We start from the raw sequence: 16,940 nt of genomic DNA on the forward strand, positions 1-16,940 counted from the left end.
CAAAAATAGTTCTAAGTGTTTCTGGTCACATCACCAAGAGGGACAATGAAGCAAACATGTCTTCGGCTCCGTAAGTAACTCTGAGCTGATCAGATTGCAATAAATATGCTTATTAATGATGAAGAGAATAATGAAAGAAAATGAAATGAATGAAGATTACCCAAACAAGGTCATCTCTTTTGAGTCTCTGACCTTCTACTGGTCCTATCACTTGCATTTAGACACAAACATACTGTGTATACTTGTCTTGTCTGATCACACAGCAAAGTTAGAATCAACCAGTGTATATTTTCTGACGTGGATCTTGTTTATCATTTTAGTGTTGACCTCATTGCTCTGCTGCAGAACAAACTCAGGTTAGTAAAATTATCAATCCTAAAACTGACTTGAAAAAAATTGGTATTTTTGGTTTTTTGAAAGAGACACACTGAAAAAGGGTTCAAATGCCAAATTATCTTTAAAATAAAATGCCACTTCACACACAGTCTGGATATTTTAGTTGAGTTAGTGCCTTATCAAGTGTAAGTAATTCATTATTTTTTTTTTCGATTTTAGAAGGACTTCATATTTGGGTTTCACCACAAAACGTCTGGGTCTTGATCTAACTAATTAATGAAGTGAGCTATTGCTTTTATAAAACGTTTTTAAAGTTACATCTGTAATGAATGTAATGTATATTAAAGGTGGTTCAGTCTATTACGTTAGCCAAAAGTGAAATCGCCCCCTCGTGATTAGTAAGAGCATTCTGCCCTTTGATAAGTTTTGATTTTAGTAAAAACAAGAACAGCATAACACAAAAAATAAAAACCTGCCATGTTTGAATTCATAATGTTTACAGAGGGTCTCTGTTTTGGTGGCGTTACATTACAACACAGTACACAGAGCTTGCTGAGACCGATCATTTGTATGTGATTAGTTAAGGAGTATTATAAAATCCACTTCCTCTCACATATCACGGCAATAAGGCTGCACAAATGAAACCAGGTGACATCCTTTACTGTCAAACTGGGAAAACAACAAATACAACGGGATGAAGAAGGCTAGTCTAAACATAACTGCTGTGTGCTAAAGCATGTAATAAATCTTTTCTGATTTTTATTTGTTATAGGCTAGGCCTACTTATTAGCTACAGGGCCCTACAGTGTAATGTAATACAAGGATAACCAGAGCTTTTCACATCTTGACTTGTACAGGCCAGAGTGGCTGGAGAGATTAGCTGGAGCCTAAAAGTAAAAAGGAACGCTAAAAGTGGGGATATTACCGTTTTTTTGCAAAGGAAATTCAGAGAAGTGCACATGAGGAAGAGGAGGAGGGAAATGAAGAAGGAGAAGGCAGTAAACTGGAGAGACCAGGAGGGGCAGAGAAGGAAAAAACCACAGAAGGAGATGCAGAAATAAGTGAAGGAGAAGATGAAAAGGAAGAATTGGCTGTGAGGGATGGAGAGAAGGCTGTGAGAGGAGAGGAGAGAGGGACAGATATGAGGAGGCAGATGAAGATGACAGGGAGGAAGAGGGTAGGCCTGCAATTCCCCTTGGACCACATGCTATCCTTTTAATCTTGTTCCATATAAATTGTAGTACAGTAGGATAACATGTCATGTCACTCAGTAAAATGCCTTGTTTTCAGTCTTTGGCTATTTCTATTCTGTTGTATAGGGTTAGGTATGTGAAGATGCACATACAGTATATAAATAGATTATCTATTGTTTTACAGTTTTTCTGCAGCTTCAGTTCCCTGTTGTAAAGGGCTGTCTGATAGCAAGGTGAAGTGGTGGAAATATTCTAAATCTAGTGTAGCCTACACGTAAGGAGATACTTGGCTGAATTCAAACCAGCTCTGTGTCATGGCAGTGTGTGTGCTGATTAACAGATTCCCTCTGTGGCTCCGGCTATATGTTTTTTAGTCTTAAATTTGTTTTTTCTCAGGTGCGGAGTGAACCAAAGAAAGCAAAGGAATTCATGCATTCTATGTGGTTATTGTATCATTGTAATGTATCTATGAACCAATCAAATTGCTTGATTTGAGCTACCCATTTTATAACTGTAAATAATTCTGCACTTTTGCAGGTTTGGGCTTAAGAACTTACTTACTATAACAAGAGTTCCAGTTTCATTTTAAACCAGTTTTGAAGTAGCAAAAAACTCCAAACTCATGTGAAATCATCAACGCTATAGACCCAATCACAGTGTTTGTTTTTCAATAACTTTCGGGTAGAAACGTCCTGTACATACAATTTAACTGGGCTGCAAATGTTTAGCTTGGAGAGCTAATTTACCTGTTGGGCCACAGACTTAAACTCAAAAACTCAGAACAGAAAAAAAATATTTTATTATTCTGGAAGAAAGAAGACACACATATATTTAAGAAATATGTTTAAAGAACTCCCTGCTGGATAACAAGTAAAAACATCTTTGGAGTACTGTGTGACCGAATCAGGCAGTAAGATACATGGAACGGCAAAACTCACGCAGAACATTATTTCAATTTATCTCTAACCTTTTTTAGTCGGTTTTGCAAATACCTCCATACAGTACCACGGCACTGCAAACGTAGCAGCTAGCAGATAGTTAAACTTAATGTTGGGATGTGGTTTTTTTGTGACATTCAATTTAGTTTTGCTGAAAATACAATAAATTCCCTCCAGCCTCCCTGACTGTGAGTCCCAGCAGATCTCAGATGTTTAAAGATGAATCTGTCTCTCTGAGCTGTGAGGAGGACGACAGCTCTGCTGGATGGACTCTGAGGAGGAACACCTCCGGAGAAACCAGGACTCAGTGTGGAGATGGCTGGGGAAAACCTGCTGGTTCTTCCTGTAAAATCAGCTTCATGGACCCAGGGGACAGTGGAGTTTACTGGTGTGAGTCCAGAGAGGGAGCAACCAGTAACAGCATCACCATCACTGTCACTGGTAAGATCAGACTGTGGAGTCAGTATTGATGAAGCTGTGTGTGAATGGATGACATGCTGTAGTTTGTCTCTGTGTTGAGGTGGACCAGTGATCCTGCAGAGTCCTGTCCTCCCTGTGATGGAGGGAGAAGACCTCAATCTGACCTGTAGAACAAAGATGTCCTCCAACCTCACAGCTAGTTTCTATAAAGATGGCTCCTTCATCAGGAATGAGCCTGCAGGTCACATGACCATCCACCATGTTTCCAGGTCTGATGAAGGCCTCTACAAGTGTTACATCAGCAGTGTTGGAGAGTCTCCACCCAGCTGGGTCTCTGTTACAGGTGAGGAGGTTAAAGGTCATCATTCAACTTAGGACGCTTTAACACCTACAGTTCGGTAGATTCTGTGTGCGATTCGGGGGCATCATTTTTCATTTAGTTCAGTTTATGTTCACACTACATTTTTTCATGTGCACCAAACATGGTCTTTAAGATGATGATGATGACGTGTTCATTAGGTTATCGATCTGAAAGTTATCGTCACTTTAATCATTTATACGTCTGTAAATTGTGCACAAGGTGGAAATTGCAGGCTAGTTAATGTAATGATTTTTGGTTCACTTCCTGTGTGTGTCTGACTGCATTCTCACATGAAGTGACCGAGTACTTGGAAAAAGAAAAACAGAGACCTCTGTATTCAAGCGACCAGAGTTCTGTTATTTGGTCTGCAGCAGAGTTTGAATTGAATAAGTGTTCACACCGCCCCAAACCAAGAAAATGTTCTGACCAAACGCTCCAGGGTTGGTTACCACGGTGTGGAAGCAGCCTAACACACCGTCTGATATTAGATATTTCTTCTCTAACTAAACTAAGGGAATTCACTCAATTACAAACATCATACACAACACTGAATTTAAAAATCTAAAGCTTCACATGAAAAAGGAGGAACAGTGAAATAGCTGAACGTGTTATCTACTTACTTTTATTTCTATGCTTTTAATTAAATCGTTTTTTGTTCATTTTAGAGAAACCCAAGACTACAAGTCCTCCTACAACCTCTGCCAGCTCTGGCTCCAGCACTTCTTCCCCTACCCCCAGCTCCTCTCCTCCCCCCAGCTCCTCTCCTCCTCCCCTTGTGTTGTGGTCTCCTGTTTCCCTTGTGTTGTGGTCTGCTGTTTCAGTCGGTGTCCTGGTTCTCCTGGTTCTCCTGGTTCTCCTGGTTCGCCGATGCATCCGTAGGAAACCTAGAGGTTAGTCTCAATAAGACTCATATTGCGCTGCAGATATAAAATGTACTGTTGATATTTTCAATTCCAGAATTGGACTGAAGTGTTTCTTCAAGTCAAACGTCTCTTAGGATTCTCATGAGTCACTATTCTGTTGTTGACAAACCATCCTCACCACGAGGGCCCTTTAGCATGCTCCGGAGCTTTTGATCATGTCACATAATCTTCCTCATGTTTCCACCTTCATGGATGTCTCTTTAATGATTCAATTGATTGAGATTGATGTTAACTTTGGTTTATTTCAGCTCAAGTAGAAGCTGGAGATTATGACGTCACATACAGTGATGTCACAATATCACGTAACCTGCAACAGCCAATCAGACGGAGCAGAGGTAAAGATGTTTTTATTGATTTTCAGAAGAAAACCGTGTGTGTTCTTGGTTTAATGTCTTGAGAGGACATTTTGGAAACAATTTATAAAATGATATTTTATATTAAAAACTAAATAAATGTTTTTAGTTTTTTCACACAGTAAGGTCTATTTTAGTAGATAACAGGGTGTGTTGTGCTTGTCATGAGAGTCTGGGTGTTTTGTACCCTGTGGTTAAACACCTCTAACAGTCCTAACAGCTCTAACAGTCCTGCGGTCATCCAGTTTCCTGTTTCTCATAGCAACCCTTCAGCTGAGTGGGGGTCTGTTCACGCTTCACTGCAGGACACAGAATAAAACAAAGACGATATACTGTATATAAACTATACATTTGCAGATATACATATCTCTGTATGTTATGATCACTTACAATAGACCTAAAGTAAGGGAATATGCTCATGTAAACCTCAGGAGCAGCACGAATCATATTCACATACGTGATGAAGGTTCTGGAGACTTTGATGACTTCCACAGAAGCATTTAATGAACTCTGGATCAAGGAGAATCCGGAAAACAGTCCAGTTAAACCACGTTAAATTGTAATACCTCCCAACTCTGAGGGTCTGGGAGGCTCTAAGGTCTCGTTCTGACCTTTAAAATCTGATCTGAGTGATCTGGGGGCTCATTTATAAACGTGGCGTACACACAAAATGGGGCGCCACTTCCCACACAAAGGTTGTGATTTATAAAAAACATTACACTTGATGGAAGATTGTGCGTTCCTCCACGCAAATATGAACCATGCGTACGCACATTTTGAAGCCAAAATAGGAATTGACGACGCAGATGGTGAGGTGGTGAACTGAAGTCAGACTGCAGAGAGTAAATGGGAATAACTATAGAAGTAAAAAAAAAAAAAAAACTGATGCCTCGCACAACTTTTCACTCCATATCATCCACGTTACCATGAAGATCAAATCCAGCAGTGTTATTTGCACTTGTACTCAGTGATAACTGTTGTTATTTGTGGTTAAAAATGGGCGTGTACAGGGCGGGATAAGAGTCTGATCCACGTAAGCACGCTTGTAGGTAATCTCTGATTAATAAAGGGAACGTTGCTTACAGGTGTGCGTACACATGGTTTTATAAATCAGACTTTTTTTCGGCATACCCCATTTTAGGCTTTTGGCCGTACGTACACTTATAGTAAGGATCCTACGCACAGTTTTATAAATGAGAACCCTGATCACTAGTAGACTGCTTACACTGTAAAAACTGTTACCTAGATATAACTTACAAAAATTAAGACATTTTCCAACCACTTTTTGTTAGTTCAGCGAACTATCTTGTTTGTTTAAGTAGGTAAACCTCAGTAATAAACATTTTGGTTTATGCTAAATTATTAAGTAAAGTCTAAAAAAAAAAAAAAATTAAGTTTATCCATCATCAAAACGGAGAGCATTTTAACCACAAACACCTAATTAAATTAAGTTAAATTTAAAAGAAAAATTTAAAAAAATTGATTCAAATCAAATCCTGCACTTATTTTTTTTAATGTTGACAAATTCTTTATTTCGGTTTTAAAAGTGCAATTTATTCAATATAATTAGATAGCATTGGCATACATTTATCAAAGAAACAAGAGGTATTTGATTCCAGCATTTATTTAACAGCTAATAAATCCAGTCATGGCAAAACTAAATTGAAATAATTTACATGTTTGCTGACTAGCTTATAAAATAAGTGTAGTAGAGCACCTCCACAGTACAGCAACCTTTCTGTGTATAAACAGTAATCTTGAAGGGACACATTTGGACATTTTAAACATCACAGCTTAACAGTCAATGCATAATTTGACATCATGGTTTTAAATTGGCAGATTTTCATTTAAAACTTACTAGTTTACATACTAGAACATGTGACTTCAGCTTACCAACTACAGTTTGGTAAAATATCTTCAGTGACTTTCACTGAGTACATCGGTTAAATCATTATAAAATAACAGAAAAATGTTCATGAACAGAAATGATCATGGAAGTTAGTTTTGGACCCAGTGCAGAGTCCCACAAGTGCTTGAAAGGCCTTCATGTACAACTCAACAATACGCTCATCAGGCCGAGGAAAATGTAAAGTCCTTGAACAAAAAAAACGAAACAGTCTTCAGTGCAAGGCCAACAATCACGTTTCACTGCAAGAAGCATGTTTTTGAGGCTTATGAACTTGGAGGTTGGTTTTGGGCGCAGTGCATCAAGTCCCACATAAAGTCTTTGAAATACTATAATACTATAAATAAATAATAAGTTCTCAAACTTTGCATGGATACTGGAGATTCAGCATGCATGTCACCCGGAGTACAAAGCAGCATGTTTTGGCCAGATTGCAGAGATTTGTAAGCACTGGGTTTCTCTCTCTCAAAGATGCCCACTTCATCTGGTTCATGGCAAGCATAGAAGGTCATACAGTGCATTTCCAGGTCCTCGTGCACACTGCTCTCTTCAGTTTCCTGTATGACAGACAAACAGAATACCAAAATTAAGAAACTGTCTCATTTATTGTCATTTAAATCAATATTAAATGTTATGGTCAAATTTTGAACTTAAGAAAGCCAATAATTTTCACCTTGACTTTTATTTTGCATTGGTTTACAGATTGTTAAATGTGCGTGCAAGGATCCCCTGACGCATGTATGAGGTTACATTAGCATATGGCTTTTTGAGACCATACTCAGTCTGTAGATCCACCAATGAATGCTGGATATTAGTGTAAGTATAAGATGTAAATGAAGCTTAAAAATTGATGCAAATGTACTTCCAAAACTGTCTGTATAAGGCAGTGTATGTATTTAGTACTGTCACATTTATTTGGGAATGGACTGGTAGTGTAGCTTTTTTTAACCTTAAAATTTGTTATGTAAACCAGTTGAAACTTTTTGTAAAACAAAGTAACTTACCATGTCCATCCAAGAAAACAAAACAATTAACTTGTAATACATGTATTCCTAAAACCTATAACTTATTTTAACCACTTTTGCCTCAGCTGTATCAGTTCCATCAAAAGTTCTTCATGCGCTGACCAACACCAACACCACCTCTGGTTCAAACTGAATAGCTCCAGGAGCTTTGGAGTGTACTTGTCCAGCTGAGACATAATGTTGATTCCAGTGGAACTGCACTGCACCTGCCAAACTCCTTGTTTGTCTGCATGATTCCCCCCCATAAAAAACGTTTTTGGATTACATAATTTTTCATAATAACAGTTTGACACAAAAACATGTATTGCAAAAATCTTTAAAAGGTGTATGCTACTCTGATTGCTTACCTAATATGTATCTGAATGAGACAGAGCTTTGTGGGGGTAGCTGCAATGCTCTCTGGAGTAGATTTGATGATCTCCTTGAGAAACACAAATCAAAAATTGAATATAACCACATGGAAATATTTTGGACAACATACAATCTGTTTGCTGATGCTAAAAGACGAAAAAACAATATTTACGAAACAGAAAAACATGTATTGCCTACGTTTTTTTGTCTAAATGGATATTCTTTCAGTTAGTTATTTTCTATGCCACAGGTTGCTCCCACTAATGTTACCATGCAGGCTAATCTGTATAATGAGTGTGAAGAAGTACAAGCAGCAATCGTGCACATGGCTTGCAACAGTTTAGTCAAAGCTAGTAATTCACATTATTTTATTTTATCTTTATGGCTGCTTAGCTTTAGGCGAGTTGTTTGAGAATAGATTAAAACCTACCGTTACTCCGCCATCTTGAGTCCAGACATTCAGACATTGGGCCATAAGAGGAACGGTCAATTTATTGAAATGTTCTACTAAAAAGGGTCTACCATTTGTTAATGTTAATAAAAAAAAGAACACAAACCGCATTTGACTAAAAATAGACTGTTTAATTTTAATGTTAGCTAATTGTTTGAGCTTAGAGCACATTTGAAAACGCATCATGGCATCCCCACAATCCCCACAGTTGGTAATGTTAATGTTAGACAAACATATGGAAACCGAGTGCTATTTTAGCATGAGATAGAGAAATATGGACATTCAATTTACAACCTAACTTTCACCGATAAAAATGGTTATTTACATGTGTTTTGAGAAGTAATGTCCTTCAAAAGCACGGCAAAAAAAAACGTGGACAGCAGCAGCCAGTTCGGTCACGTACAGCCGCGCGGGAGACTTGCCCCGACACGTTCTCCCGTTGCTGGGGGCATGTCCTGACAATTACTTTTGCCGTAAGTCCTTAAACTGAGTTTTGTGAAGTCAGTTTATTGTAAAATATTTATAGTCGTGGCCTCCTGTTCAGGCTTCCTGTTTCCGCTTTGTCGCGCACCGCTGAAGAAAAAAAAAGAGCCGTGCGCGACCTCTGCTCATAAATCGGGCGCGCCGGCCAGATATTACATCATTTTGATGTCACGATGTTGCGCGCCACCTTGGATAATTGTATAATTCACCTTTTCCTCAGCCGTTGTGTTAGTCCTCCACCTGAGAGAGCAGCAGAGATCTCACGAGCAACAACTAGAAGACAGGACGAGGCTTTAGAAGCAACACCTGACATAGATGACGAAGATAATCAGAAATTAGAATTAAAGTGATATATTGCCATGTGCAAAATAAACAAAGTATTGGTGAAACTATGTCCCTCTCCTTGGTGCAGTCAGTTCTTCTAAATATATAATTTACTTGAAACTAGTAGCATAGAAAGCATGCCTGCTCTTGGGATGAACCTAGAGAATACAGACTATGGTCTCTGTGTGAACTGATTATTATGTAGTAATGTGTTGAGTATTAAACAGTTGGGAGTGTAGAGGGAATTAAAATAAGGGTGAGGCTATTTGCACCCCTGGTACAATTAGCAGTGTATGCTATTCGTACCCTGGTGCAATTAGAAGTGCTATTTGTACCCTGGTGCAATTAGAAATGAATGCTATTCGTACCCCGCCGGTGCACACAGCAATGTGTTCTATTAATACCCCGTCTGGTACAAATATTAATGTATGCTATTTGCACCCCGTGCATTTACAGTACCTTGGCATATATTTACACACAGTTATCCATACTACTCATGTATTACACCTTTTTGGAATATTATCGCCCTGACATTCTTACCCTAACCATAACCAATCCCACTCCTCTTGCCTAAACCTAACCAACCCAACCAGAGCAGGCATATTCATGAGTCTTCCCCTACCACCCTGCAAAAAAAAAAAATTCACGTTCGCGGGCCCTGACTTGCGCAATTGCATGCAAATTATCCAATCCAAAATTTAAAAAACAAGACCGCCTCACAGGGGAATCAAACTCCAAACTCCCATACCAAAGGTAAGCGTACTAACCACTCACCCAGCAGTTCTAATGGAATGTTGGACAACTGTTTACCACTTGGTTTCTTCAAGCCTCGGTTGCTAGGTAACCGTACTGCATATAAAAAAATAGGTACTAACTAACAAACCAACGGTTGTATGCTTTCACTGAAGACAGAAAGCGCAACTGTAGTATCCATTTTCCGCTAGAAATTCAATTGTTATAAACTTTAGAGACAAAACTTCCCTAATATGTCAGTTTCTGCCGTCATGGAAGATGAACGTCCGCCATGATTTTGGTGCACGCGAGCAACGTTTTTTTGTTGTTATGTCACAGGGTGTAAATAGCTCAGCTGTGTGGCCGAGGCTATTCGTACCGAGGGTGCAAATAGACACTCCGTTAAAATAAATGGGTAAGGAGGTTTGAGTTAATATATTTACCATTTTGTTTAAAAAAGGGTTAGGGTCAGATAAATATTACGAGATAAACGTGTCTAAACAAATCAATAGATTAATTACGCGAACATTTCTCGAACTGTTGTGAGACTGGGTTGCTAATTTGCATTGTTTTACCAACCAGCACAATTTGAAGTGAATTTTGAAGTGAATTGCCCTTTCAAATGCCTTTTTCAATAGCAGTAGTCTAAATTCAATAATTAATTCCTATTATTTCAACTGACAAACCCTGAAACATTAAGTTGAACTTACCCAGCAGCAGCTGTAGAGATGATTCCTCCATTTGAAATGTTGGTCATATGAGATCAGCACATTAACGTCTAACCATTCAAACAGAGTAAAGCCCACCTCCTTCCTTGTCACTGTTGCCACTTTCAGGACATAGTTTTGTTCATTGTGTATTTGCACATCAGAATATTAGGTAAAAGCAAACTGATGGCCTTTGAAACAACACACCTCAAAATGAACAAAATAACAGGTTGTGATCAGCTGTTATCAGAATCTCAGTATCATCTAGATCAGGGGGGGTCCTCAACGGCTTTTAGGCCAAGGACCCCTAACCTGAAAGAGACACAAACAGGGACCCCCGACTACATATATTGTATGGACCATAACGTGTAGTCTAACCTTTTATGGTGCCCTGCACTACTAAGCTGCTATTTACATATTCATATATCATTATGTTTTAAAGTTCCCATGGCATGAAAATTTCATATATTCACATGCGTTCCCCCCAGCCTGCCCATGGTCCCCCAGTAGCTAGAAATGGTGATAGGTGTAAACCGAGCCCTGGGTATCCTGCTCTGCCTTTGAGAAAATGAAAGCTCAGATGGACCAATCAGGAATCTTCTCCTTATGAGGTCATAAGGGGAAAGGTTACCTCCCCTTTCTCTGCTTTGCCCACCCAGAGAATTTGGCCCACCCATGAGAGAGAGACATCATGGCTTTCAGACGAGCAAAGTGGCAGTTGGTCAAGGCTACACCCCACCATCCACCCCCCCCCCCTCTCCTCCTCAATAGCTACAGACACAGAAATGGCACATCCTAAGGAAAGCTCATTGTGGGACTGGCTCTAGTGGCTGTAGTTCTGCACCAAGGCTGAATTTCTGGAAAGAGACTTCAGATACAGTATTAGGGGACCACTAAGGTCTATATAAAAGAGACTTCAGATACAGTATTAGGGGACCACTAAGGTCTATATAAAAGAGACTTCAGAAACAGTATTAGGGACCACTAAGGTCTATATAAAAGAGACTTTAGATACAGTATTAGGGGACCACTAAGGACTATATAAAAGAGACTTCAGATACAGTATTAGGGGACCACTAAGGTCTATATAAAAGAGACTTCAGATACAGTATTAGGGGACCACTAAGGTCTATATAAAAGAGACTTCAGATACAGTATTAGGGGACCACTAAGGTCTATATAAAAAGACTTCAGATACAGTATTAGGGGACCACTAAGGTCTATATAAAAGAGACGTCAGATACAGTATTAGGGACCACTAAGGTCTATATAAAAGAGACTTCAGATACAGTATTAGGGGACCACTAAGGTCTATATAAAAGAGACTTCAGATACAGTATTAGGGACCACTAAGGTCTATATAAAAAAGACTTCAGATACAGTATTAGGGGACCACTAAGGTCTATATAAAAGAGACTTCAGATACAGTATTAGGGGACCACTAAGGTCTATATAAAAGAGACTTCAGATACAGTATTAGGGGACCACTAAGGCCTATATAAAAGAGACTTCAGATACAGTATTAGGGGACCACTAAGGCCTATATAAAAGAGACTTCAGATACAGTATTAGGGGACCACTAAGGTCTATATAAAAGAGACGTCAGATACAGTATTAGGGGACCACTAAGGTCTATATAAAAGAGACTTCAGATACAGTATTAGGGGACCACTAAGGTCTATATAAAAGAGACTTCAGATACAGTATTAGGGGACCACTAAGGTCTATATAAAAGAGACTTCAGATACAGTATTATGGGACCACTAAGGTCTATATAAAAGAGACTTCAGATACAGTATTAGGGGACCACTAAGGTCTATATAAAAGAGACTTCAGATACAGTATTATGGGACCACTAAGGTCTATATAAAAGAGACTTCAGATACAGTATTAAGGGACCACTAAGGTCTATATAAAAGAGACTTCAGATACAGTATTAGGGGGCCACTAAGGTCTATATAAAAGAGACTTCAGATACAGTATTAGGGGACCACTAAGGTCTATATAAAAGAGACTTCAGATACAGTATTAGGGGACCACTAAGGTCTATATAAAAGAGACTTCAGATACAGTATTAGGGGACCACTAAGGTCTATATAAAAGAGACTTCAGATACAGTATTAGGGGACCACTAAGGTCTATATAAAAGAGACTTCAGATACAGTATTAGGGGACCACTAAGGTCTATATAAAAGAGACTTCAGATACAGTATTAGGGGACCACTAAGGTCTATATAAAAGCATCCAAAGAGCACCACGTCATGGGACCTTTAATGTCAAACATTCATGTGGAAGGCACAGTGAATCCATTAGCTTAACTGTGTATAGTTATCGTATATCACCTGTGTTTTTACGAATAGGCCAATTTATCTTTTCCAATAATATGTTGGAGTCATGTTAGTGTATTTATTGGGCCTATTTTAATTTTGAGGGAAGGAACTTTCAAAAAGGTATTAAACAATAATTTGTTGCCCCCCCTGCAATGACTCTGAGGACCCCCTAGGGGTCCCCGACCCCCTGTTGAAGATCACTGGTGTAGAGGGAATTAAAAGAAATTGGTAAGGAGGTTTGAGTTGTGTTAATATATTGACGGTTTTGTTTAAAGGGGAACTTTGCAGTTTTTTTTAGCGTAATTTACCTTAACTGAACAGCTTCAGAGCCATTGGAATGGTTATATGACTTTTTTCGAGTTGAATGGTGGTCGTCTTGCTTCCCCCTAGCGTCTGTGAGCGGAAAAATCACCCTTGCAACTTTCGGCCAGCAAATCGCCGGCCTCAGCGTCAGGAAGTATGCCGTGATATCAGGTCTTGTGATGTAACAAACTGCTTCACAGCATTGGACACATACTTCCATTCCATTAAGGAACCGGCTAACAAGGCAATGGAGTTACATTACAACACTATCGTCATGGCTGAGCCGGCAAAAAAGTAGCAGAAAGCTAGGAAAGCATTGTCGGAGGAACAGAGAAAGAGGAAACGGCAGACTGACCGAGAGAGGAGTCAGACACGAGTAAACATAGGAGCTGTAGGGGGGCTCTATAGAGAAACCTGCCTGCAAAAAGCCAGAAAACAGCGAAACAATGGCCAAAACTGCATAGCGCCCGTTTAAAAAAGGGTTAAGGTTAGATAAATATCTAATTATTTAATAATCATTTGCCCTTAATTTCATTTAAGCCCCCTGCCCCCCAAAATGTTTGTGTACGGCCCTTTTTCTGTTTGCTTACAGGCTCATACTCATCAACTAAATCATACATTAGAAACTTGCTGTCACAGTCTGTCTGTGTGCCGATAAATGTACGCATGCAGGAGTCGTGCTATGTTACTGCCGATGAAGACCAGACATTTCATGATTTTGCCATTTCATAATAAAAGCAATTAAATTAGAAAATAAGGGGGGGGCTTTTATTGTGAAGAATTTATATGAAATAAAACCATTTCACAGCCACTGATTTGAGTTTGCCAGCTTTCTCCGTACCAAAAACAACGCTAACTAACTCTAGCTATGCAAGACTAATAAATGACTAAAGGAGATGATGTAAGAGCAGGAATATCTGGAGTAATATCCTTCATTTTGGTGAATTCTGGAACATTTTACTAAAAATAATGTTACTGTATAGCAATTGGCTGCCTTTTTCAATGAACAGCGCTGCAAAAAGCTCCAAAGAGCAACAAAAACACAGACATCAATAACAGTATGATTTTAACATCACACACAATTTAGTGTTTTCTGGCATGAGAAATACTTTGTGTAGCTCTGCTCACAGCTCAATAGGCGGCCCTAATGTGACACATTTTCCGTTCTCATTAGTGGGGGTTCCACCAACGTATTTTGGAGTATCGCGTTAGAAAATGTTGATGGAAACGGCAAAAAATAAAAGTCTTAGTTTTTACACTCGCTTGAGGTGATTTTTGCCTTTTTCGAAAAAGAGTTAATGTGCAAAATGGGAGATGGAAACAGCTTTGCCAAATAAGTTGTGACGTAGCAAACATGTAACTCACATGACTATATAGTCCCAGTATCCATCGGATGGGAGAAGGGTCGGGATACAGGTCCCATCCAGGGCGAGGTACACTTGTGGCACGAGCTGCGTGGTGGAGTTACAGTGCGCTATAGCCTGTGCCTCAGACACGTTGGGAAAAATGACTAATTGGTTCAACACCTTGAATGGTATGGCCCTGCACACCGTGTCTACACAGCAATGTACGGTTGTCTCGCTGACCCCAAATGTCTCTGCCACAACCCTGTATTCTGCACAGGTGGCCCACTTGTACAATGCTACCTTTCTCCATTTAGCCAAGAACTTAGCTTCTAAACTCTTTGATTTAGCAAGTCGGTTTGCAATCTACAATCATACGTAACATCACCTTGTGACAAAACTACGCTTTGCGTAGTCTAGTTTATTCGCCCTAAATCAGTTGAAGGAAAAGCTTTGAACTTTCTTTTTTGCGAGATTTTAAATGTTTTTCTTTTAAATTCGCTTGACAATTAGATGGAAACATGACTACTGTTATTAAGAATGTGGACACATGCAACCTAAACCACCTCCAAATGTGTTTTTTAAAATCTGATCTCAATGCACCCTGTGTGTTTTCAGCTGTACTTAGAGCTGTCCTCTTGTGATCTGATCACTCAGGTCTCATCTTAAAGCCTGTTAGCAATGAGGTGCAAGAAGCATAAATCTCTCTGTCAAGTGCCAAGTTTGTCTTAGGCAAATATATTGATGGCACCGTAACAAAGATGCTCATCTAAATCTAGTTCAGTATATCTCTCTCTCTGGGAAATTGACACATTTGTACATTATTTTGTGTGTTAATAACCAAGTGTTGTTTGTGCGACACCCTGACATGTTGCTATGGTGACTTGTTCCTCCTGTGGTCAACATGTCTCTAAAAAAGATCAGCTCTGTTAGCGTGAAGTCCATTTCACATGAACTGGGTTTCCATTTAAGCCCTGACATTGTACTTCCCCTTATGTAGACTTTGACACTTGTGTCTTAAAGCTATATCCGGAAATTTGCTGCTAAAATGTATCTACTATGAAGTCATTTTCTAGTACTATGGAAAATAGTAGTATTAATTGTAAATAATCAATGTAATTTCTTTTCCAGAGAGTGATCCTGCTGCAATCTACTCCGGAGTGAAAACAGGAGACGTCAGTCATGGACAAATAGTGATCAAAGACAAGAAGACAAACAGGAAGAGAGGTACGGCTCCTCTTCTATGTCTCCATCTCTAGAAACATCTGTTAGAGGAGAACACACAACAGTTCAGCTGCTCACTTTCTATCAAACAAACATAAGGAAATAGTGACTTTATTAGGGACTATTTTCATTAGCGGATTAATCCTGATCTGGTGCTCTAGTGAGTATTTGTGAATGAACTACAGTTTGTGTTCATGGTGATAAAGAAACATGTCATCCAGTGCAACAGGGACCATCTTTACATTCATCTTCTACAGTTTTTTTGCCCTTATTCTGAAAAAGACATCATTCCTCTAAGCAGCTGATAATGAATATTCCACTAACCTTTCTGTTCACATGCAGCCAAATAGGATCTCTCAACAAGGAAAAATCAAAGCTCACAACAAAGACAAAAAACAGCGCTGGCTAGAACAACACTTAGCTGCACCGACTAATCAACACTAAAACACACAACCTACTACTAATATGACTTGATGAAACAAGCCCCCCCCCACACACACATCTCATGATCCGCGTCAGGAGGTCACAACAAAGAGGGAGAAGACACCATGTTCAATGTTTAAAATAGAGATGGCCCGATACCATTTTTTGCTTCCCGATACCGATTCCGATACCTGAACTTGTGTATCAGCCGATACCGAGTAGCGATGCGATATCAGTGTGTCATATATTTTATTATGTTTTAACAGCTGTATACTACTATCCCTGTATGGATGTGATATGGTTTCTATCTTTGTTGTTGGTCTTGCTCAGGTTAAACTCTTTGTGAAACATGAACAAACAAACAATGAATGCCCAGAGAACTTTCTTTTATTGTCCAGTTTGACAGTCAGTTATAACGGAAAAAGAACATAAATAAACTATTTTAAAGTAGATTTTCTTTAGGGCTTTATTATGTGGTATCGAATCGGTTCATAAACTCCAGTACTTCCCAATACCGATACCAGCGCTTTAGGTATCGGAACATCTCTAGTTTAAACAAGACTTTATTACATTTTGTGGAACTGAATATATATGAAATTGACTATATACAGAACAGGATGTGTACATCAGATGAGTCAGTGTGCAGGGTGTGTATGACTGACAGAGGAGAGAGTGTGCTGCTGTTGTAAAGTGTTAACTTAGCCAAAGGCTAACCTAGGACATATAACCATAACCATAACCTAACTAAACCATGTTGGGCCTGGAGAGAGAGAGGGAGATAGAGATAGAGAGAGAGAGAGAGAGAGAGATAGAG

General features: G+C 39.1%; 2 protein-coding genes across 2 annotated transcripts in view; one reads left to right on the plus strand and one right to left on the minus strand.

Annotated features, from left to right (window-relative positions):
• Nucleotides 1-16,940, minus strand: part of LOC114546120 (low affinity immunoglobulin gamma Fc region receptor II-like) — a 1,096,214-nt gene that overhangs the window by 1,026,692 nt on the left and 52,582 nt on the right. The gene's annotated exons all lie outside the window — the stretch shown is intronic.
• The window catches only part of LOC114574050 (uncharacterized), a 257,231-nt gene that overhangs the window by 227,281 nt on the left and 13,010 nt on the right, over nt 1-16,940 (plus strand). The window contains exon 10 of the mRNA XM_028606346.1: nt 15,611-15,706. Within this exon, the coding sequence (XP_028462147.1) occupies nt 15,611-15,706 (96 nt within the window). The remainder of the gene's footprint in view (nt 1-15,610; nt 15,707-16,940) is intronic.

The sequence above is a fragment of the Perca flavescens genome, chromosome 19 (assembly GCF_004354835.1).
Source record: "Perca flavescens isolate YP-PL-M2 chromosome 19, PFLA_1.0, whole genome shotgun sequence".
In the NCBI taxonomy this organism is placed as follows: Eukaryota; Metazoa; Chordata; class Actinopteri; order Perciformes; family Percidae; genus Perca; species Perca flavescens.